The 7053-nt window shown below is 59.4% G+C and overlaps 1 protein-coding gene across 1 annotated transcript; it reads left to right on the forward strand.

Moving 5' to 3' along the window:
* On the forward strand, nt 1-5505 carry LOC132321163 (maestro heat-like repeat-containing protein family member 2B). Its single transcript, XM_059834744.1, has 11 exons — nt 1-39; nt 498-602; nt 828-951; nt 1904-2004; nt 2435-2587; nt 3143-3288; nt 3536-3698; nt 3995-4191; nt 4807-4944; nt 5136-5247; nt 5403-5505. Exons 2-11 carry the CDS (start codon nt 600-602, stop codon nt 5439-5441), a joined length of 1176 nt encoding a protein of 391 aa, XP_059690727.1. The 5' UTR covers nt 1-39; nt 498-599; the 3' UTR covers nt 5442-5505.
* Nucleotides 5506-7053: the final 1548 nt, after the last annotated feature.

Consider the following 7053-nt stretch of genomic DNA (forward strand, 5'->3'; position numbering starts at 1 on the left):
GCAGAGGTGACCTCTGCCTGCTTTGATGACGTGGTCCATGTGAGTAGCCGTGCGGCAAGAGGGAAAGTGTTGCAGGGGCAGAGAGTGGAGGCCTTAGAGGGTGTTAGGAGGTGGATACCTTTCCTGCGGGAACGTGGGGCTTTGGCTCCTTGCTCTGAGGCTGTGCATCTGGCCGGGGCCAGGGGCTGAGCTGGGGGACGGGAGCGCCCGGCCACTGCAGCCTCAGGCCAGGCAGAGCAGTGGGCCCTGTTGGAGGGAAAGCCCAGAGCCAGCCCTGAGCTGGCTGAGAGCAGCCTGGAGGAAGGCTGGAGTGGGGAGATGCTGGCAGGGTAGCAACAGCAGGCTCAGGGCAGAGGCGGCTGGAGGGAGCGAGGCAGTGGAGGCAGCAGTGCCAGTGCTCGGTGGGGCACTGGGAAGGGGCCAGAGAAGGAGGGAGTTGGAGAGGGATCTCAGGGAGAGAAAGATGCCTGTTGTGAGAGAGATGCACCCTGCCTCAGGTCCTGAAGGGCTGGCTCACCTCAGCCAAAGAATGGGAGCGGGAGAGAGCCCTGCAGGTTTGCACCCACGTGCTGGGAGCTTGCAAGGAGCGATTCGAGCTCATGGTGAGTAGAGCCCCCTCGCATGCCCTGGCGCCCTTTTCCCACCATTCATGGCCCCAGAAGGGAACCCTGCCCAACTGGGTGCTGGGTTTTGGGGCTCCAGGGATTACGGGGCAGCCCTTCTGCCTGCCCCTCTGCCCGGTCGCTGCTCAGGGAGCAGGATGGGCGATAGAGGCGAGCGGGTGCTGGGGCTGCCTGCGACCCTTTTCCTGCTGCTCTCCCCTGCAGAGAGGACGTCCTTGCAAGCGGTTCGGCTCCCTGGTGGGATTGCTGGCGACTCTGACCAGCGACTGCCTGGCCACGTCCCGCCAGAGGGCATGGGTCTGCCTTGGCTACCTTCTCCAAATGCAAGGTGAGGAGAGCGGGCGCTTCCCAGCCTTGCTCTGCCTGATCCTCCCTCCCTTCCCGGCCTGGCACCACTGGGATCCTGCAGGGCCAGGCCCTGTCCCCAGGAGGGAAGCGGGAGGCAACGTGCTTGGCTGGTTTTGTGCCCCCACCCTGTTAGCCCTCTGCCTCCCTGGACATGTCAGGAAGGATCCCTGGGAGAGGGTCGCTGAGTCCCACCTCCGCAGCGCATGTGTGCGGTTGGTCAGGGCCATCCCCCACTGCTGTCTGAGAGCAGGACATTGCCACCAATGCTGGGGACTGTCCCCCTCCATGTCTGCCCCCCTCCACGTTCCAGGAGAGACAGAGGGTGGTCAGACAACTCGCTCGGATGAGGCCCCTGACATTCCAGAGGGTGCCTTCCCCCTTGCTCCCTGCCTTGAGCCTGGAGAGACAGGCAGCTCCCCAGGCAAACTATCCAAACTCATCGCCGCCAGGGAAGAAATCTCCTGCCGAGCACAAGAGAGGAAACCAATTTGCTGCCCAGAGCAAACTGGGCAGGGAAGAGGGATCTGAACTGCAGGCCCGGGGCGTGCCGCAAAGGGTTGTGTTTGAACCGTTTCCTCTTCAGGCAGCAGGGTCTGCCTGTGCTGAGGCAGTCACGGGGAGGTTTCCTGCCTCCCAGAGACGATGGTGGCCTGTGTGGGAACAGGGGACACAGCTGCTGGGATCAGAGGCCAGTAGCTGCTGAAACCCTGAAGCCCCAACAAATGGTTCAAGGAGGAAGAGGGCTCTTTCCAGCCCGGGATTTGTCAGCCATTTATCGGGCTCGGGAAATCCTGCTGCACCGAGTTCAGGAGGGCCCTGGGTTTCCCTGTGGCTTTCACTGCCACCCCCTGGGTTCTCCTTTAGCAGTATCTAGGGCCAGAGGTTGCCTTTCTGTGGGCGTGACTCCCCTTTTCTCCTGGTGTTTGTTCCAGCCAGGACCATGGAGGTGGTGCCTCAGGCAGATGAGATCAGGTGCCTTGGTGAGGAGCTGAACAGCCCAGACACCGTGCAGACCTGCGCCAAAATAGCAAAGGTAACTGGCCCCAAAAGAGCGGGGTGGGGGCCCAGCTCCTGGGCTCCTGCACGTCTCCCTGCTCCCCTCCAGCGTCCCTCGCTGTCTCCAGAGCAAGCTGTCCAGGATGGCTGTTGTTAGCAAGTAGCAGGAGGCTTTGAGACAAGACTGTCCTTCAGGCATGCTGGAGCAGATACCGTATATGTGTGCGTGTGTGATTGCTCTTGTCAGAATACAAATTTGGTACATAATAAGCAAACAACATGGGGGGCGACACTTCCCAATCGGGTAGCTGCATCAGATGTAAACAGCACTGTACGCATAGCAGGAGGAAAAAGTGATTGCCCCCTGCACGACTGCCGAACTAACAGTTCTGTCAAGTTTCCTTTCCATTCTGAATTGCTGGAGCAGAGCTGTGACGTGGTCTCTCTTGTTCCTGACTTCTCTCCAGGCTGTTTGCAAGTGCATCCCTCCAGCGCAGGCTACAGACTTTCTGACTGCGGTCCTGCCCAGCTTGCTGCACGTCACACCCACGTGTGTGAAGCCACTATGGAAGTGGGTGTTCATCTTCCTGGTGGAATGCAGGAAAGAAATAGTCCAGGAGGTAAAGGCGACCTTTTTCCCATTTGACTTTGTCTTTGCTCCTGTTGGCTTTTTAACGACACCCTGTGCAGTTGGCACAGGCTCAAGAAATGCCACCTGTGTGTCGAGCCAAGGGGCTGCTGAAGGAGTCAGGTGCCCTTGCAGAGGCCCTGCAAGGCGACTTCAGGGTCTCAAAGAGCGTGTTTGGTTTTGCTCTTGCATCGCTACACACATGTGGGGAGAGTTCTTCAAGCGTTGGGTGTGAAACGTGCCCGTGTCCTCTGTGTGCACAAGGGCACGCAGCTGCTCGTACGGTTGGGCCCAGGCACATGCAGTGACTGAGTCTGTGCGTGTGAGCACGTGCATGTGTGCGTACGTGTGCACAGTTGCCAAGAGCACACCCATCTCCAGACGTGAGCCAGGGCCAGGCAGGGTGGAAGGGGTGAGGTTTCAAGCTAGGTCTGGACCCTGTGTCACGGGAGCAGGCACTGCTCCTGTGCTGAATGACTGTGTCTGGGCCCCGCAGGAGGGGGTAAAGGATGCACCGAGCCCTTCTTTCTCCTCCATTTCCATTCAGGTGCCAAAAATCCTGAAGACCCTTTGCACCTACATGCGGCAGAGCACCCACAGGCCCTTCCTGCTCTGGGCCGTGTTTCTCCTCGCCCACTTTCACCAGGAGCCCGTCATCAGCAGTCTCCTCCGGAAAGGTCTGCCCATGGACAGGTACGTGCACCAGCCACTTCCCCACTGTAGTCAAACAGAGACCCCACAGCTTGCGTGCACTGGGGTGGCCCAGTTAAGAAGCAGGTCTTTTTTCTGCCTGAGCTGTCTTGAGTGTTGCAAGACTGTGTGCTTGTGTCTCTGCCGTGACTGGGGCGTTGTAAGCCCCATTGCAGAGGAGGAGAAGGTTTGAGGGCACTGCAGGACTGCGAAGATACGGGCTCAGGGGTGAACATCTGTTCCCTTGCAGTGACGTGGTGGAGCTGTGGAGGAGCCTGGGGAGAAGCACCATTGGGATTCAGGTCCTGAGGTGCTTAGTGGAGAAACTAAACAGAGCACGAAACAACTGCCTGGGGACCAACTCCTCCGCTTGTGAGTGGCACAACCATGAGACTGCTCTGGAGACTTTGATGGTACGTTCAATGGCAGACACGTTTCTGTAGCTTTGCATCTGCTTTGTAACTCCTGCTTCGGAAAAGGGGGAGTCAGGTGCCCTTTGCAGATGCCCCTGGAGACTCCCAGGGCGCTGTGCTGGGCCAGCCTCAAGCAGTGTGGGGAGCTGGGACAGTGTTGTGCTCCTGAGCCACAAGGCTGTTGCAGAAGTGACAATTGCGGACAGTAACCCCCCTGCCCCAGGCAGGCAGGGGAACCAGGCTGGTGGGAAAAGGCCTTGCCTGAAGAGGGGCTTCTTGGTCACGTTTCTCTGCAGATCACCCGTGCCATCTCCGAAGTGGTGCTTGCCCTGAGGAGCACGGAGGAGCTCAGGCAGCTGCTTCCCCACCTCCTTCCCAGCCTCCTGAGGTGGGCCAGTGAAACCCTGGGCGAGGAGCGGCTGCTTTCCCCCCTGGGAGAAGGCGGAAGACAACTGTTCCTCAAGGGCCAGGTGCTTGAGGAGAAGCCGTGCAGGTAAGGAGCCGAAGGGGCAGATGGAGGGGCTGGCTTCGGTTCCCCTTGCCAAGGCACGTGCCTTTGTGGGGTTGAGGGAGGGCTTTGCCTGCCCCGCTTCCTAGATGAGCAAACTGCTCGTCGTGGTTGGGTTTACTTCTGCTCCTTCATGGGGAAACTCCAGCTCCCAGGCAGGACGATCTGAGGCAGCTCGTGCTGTGGACGGCTGTCATCTTGCCTTCTGCATACCCTTGCATGCACGATAGCTTTGCACTCCCTCAGCGGACCCCCACCGGGGGGGAGCGTGACTCTTGCGGGCAACGGCATCATTCTTCACAAAATGCTGGTGGGAAGAGGTATTAGGTGTTGCCTTGGTTCTCTAGCATGGAGTCAGTCCAGGGGCGTGGAGTTTCTTCTGCTTCAGTGGGTTTGGGGCATGATGAAAATGCCAGTGTCGTTAGCTGCAGTCTACGAAGCATCATTCCCGGGGTATTTAGCTCTGCTAAAGAGAAATCTTCCCCTAAACTGCAGTGATTTGATCTTTCTTTGGTTTTGTGGTGCTGCTGCTGTTTTGATTTTTTTCTTGTTTTGTTTGCCTGTGTTTTGACTGGGTTTGTGTTTTGTTTCTTTTGCCAGGGTTTTCCTTATGGCTTTAGAGTTGGTGCTAGGCAAATGCATGGCAGAGAAGTGGATGCGGCTGCTCATGAATCGGGCAGCGTGGGCTCTCCTTGAAGACCCCCTGACCCATTCTGATGGGGTGCGTCTCCTGACCAGGTAAGAGCCCCAGGGATGCACATGGCTGCCTCCTGCGGGGCTGTGCCCAGGGAAGTGCCTGCAGGACCCTTCCAGCATGCCTGGGAAGCCATCCTGAGCTGAAGAATAGTATCTGCATTGGTGTACATGAATTTTGGCAACCTGGCCTTCCTGGGTAACTGTGTGTCCCTCGCTTGTGCTCCCTTGCGCAGCGTCCTGGTCCATGCTGGGCTTCTATCACCCTGTCTGAAGCAGACCCTCTTCCCATGGCTGGATTCCTGCTCAGTTAAGCTGCGGGTGACAGCTACAGCCTTCTTTGCTGAGGTAAGGCAGGGGGTGGGGAAGGAAGGGTTCAGAGGGTTTTAGTGAGATCCGGCTCCTTGGGACGTCTGTTTTTGTGGGAAGATCCCTGGAGCGGAGCAGACAGGGGAGCGCCTGGCCAGGACCAGGTCCCCACAGCACTGCCTGTGTCCTTCCAGCTCTCTTGGGACTGCAGCACAACAAGGACCCGCGAGTGAAGCAGGCGCTAGAGGAGTCTCTCCACGATACCTGTCTCCAGCCAGCACCAAGGAGTTAATTAAATAAAGCTCAGCACAAGATGCCTAAAGGGCAGTGTATCTTTTTTCCCCCGATGGCACCCTTGTGCTTGGCGGGACCACATGTGGGTGACACCGAGGCTGGGGGCTGCCAGCTGCATGGCCCCTCCTGGATCTTCATGGGCTGGGCACAACGCAGTCATGCTGGGACAGACCCCAGAGCAGGGGTCTCCCCATGGGGTCCTGGGGCCTTGCCGTGCCCTCCCACTGCCCATGGGGATCCCCTTGCCACCCCTCCCACCACGGCATGACCACCTCTGGCACCAGCAAGGGCTGGTGCAGGGAACAGCCCAGGGAACACCCTGACCATACCACCACAGCAGGCTTTGCCCTCCCCGGTGTCCTGCCATGCTGGGCCCCCCCACAGCACTTGCCCAGGGACAGAGTGGGGGGGTATCAGGGGAAAAGGGGGGCACTGGGGGGAGTAGGGGGCACTGGAGGATGGGTGGGGAGAACCAAGGGAGGCACAGCAGTTTAGAGGGCTGTGGTCAGGGGGCAGAAGGGGGGCACTGGGGGACAAGTAGGGAATGTCGGGGGATCTTAAAGGGTCAGCTATGGCTCAGGGGCTGAGCAGAGGGACAGAGTGTAGCAGAGGGCTCTGGCTGGCCCATCGGACCCCTGTCCACTAACACAGGCCCCACTGGTGCTGGTCCCCAGCCCCGGCGGGCCTGGGCACATCTGTGTGGGGCAGGGGCAGCTCCACACAGGGAGCCCACCAGCAGAGATGCGGTTTCGTCCCTCAGGCTGCTGGGCACCCTGGCCCCGCTGTGAGCCCATGTAAGCCTCTGGTCCCCTGTCCCGGGGGTCCCACCATCCCTGTGTTCCTAACTGAAGACCCTGCAAAGATTGCTCAAACACGTGCTCCTGCCTTGCACAGTCACGTTCCTTGACAGAGGTGGGGCTGGAGCTGGAAGAGGGAGTCAAGCCCCTGACTGGGTGGAACACCAGGCCTGGGGAGGCTCCTGCTGTGGAGGGGGCACCAGCAAGGGCCGAGGTGCTGGGGGTTTCCCTGGGCACCAGCAGTGCTGAGGGCTCTGGTAGTCCTGGGAGGTGAGTGTGCCAGGCACGGGGCAAGCGACTGAGCTGGACCTTCTCCAGCAGCAGGCATTTGTATGAGGGGGGCTCAGAGGGACCCCTGTCCTGCCCCACTGCTGCAGGTCAGTCTGAGGCACGTGTGAGCCCTGGCTCCCTGCACATCGGGCTTTGCGCTGCCCTCAAACGGTCTGAGCCTCCTCCCAACCCCACAGAGCTTCTCAGCCCTGCTGGTAACTCCTATTTCCCCCTGACTTGCCGCTCGCACGGACCAGACGCCTTGGTTCAGCTGCATCTCCTGAAAGAAAGCAAAGGACCAAGAAGCCAGAGACATGGGGAGAGAGGTCCCTGCAGAGTGGAGTCCCTGGAGATCATCCCTGGGCGTAACCAGAGAGGAGCAGACTAAGCCATGGAAGAGGCTTCTCACTTTATTAAAGTAACCTTCCTCCACACTGCAAGAGGACAGGCGAGGAGAGCAGAGTCCAGATGCATGGACCTGCAC

Source organism: Gavia stellata, unplaced genomic scaffold (genome assembly GCF_030936135.1).
Source record: "Gavia stellata isolate bGavSte3 unplaced genomic scaffold, bGavSte3.hap2 HAP2_SCAFFOLD_131, whole genome shotgun sequence".
NCBI lineage: Eukaryota > Metazoa > Chordata > Aves > Gaviiformes > Gaviidae > Gavia > Gavia stellata.

What these genes read in the sequence shown, in the direction of transcription:
- LOC132321163 (XM_059834744.1), top strand. An exon ending in AAAGGTCTGCCCATGGACAG is followed by an intron (nt 3,289 to 3,535) that starts GTACGTGCACCA and finishes GTTCCCTTGCAG; the next exon opens with TGACGTGGTGGAGCTGTGGA. An exon ending in CTGCTCTGGAGACTTTGATG is followed by an intron (nt 3,699 to 3,994) that starts GTACGTTCAATG and finishes GTTTCTCTGCAG; the next exon opens with ATCACCCGTGCCATCTCCGA.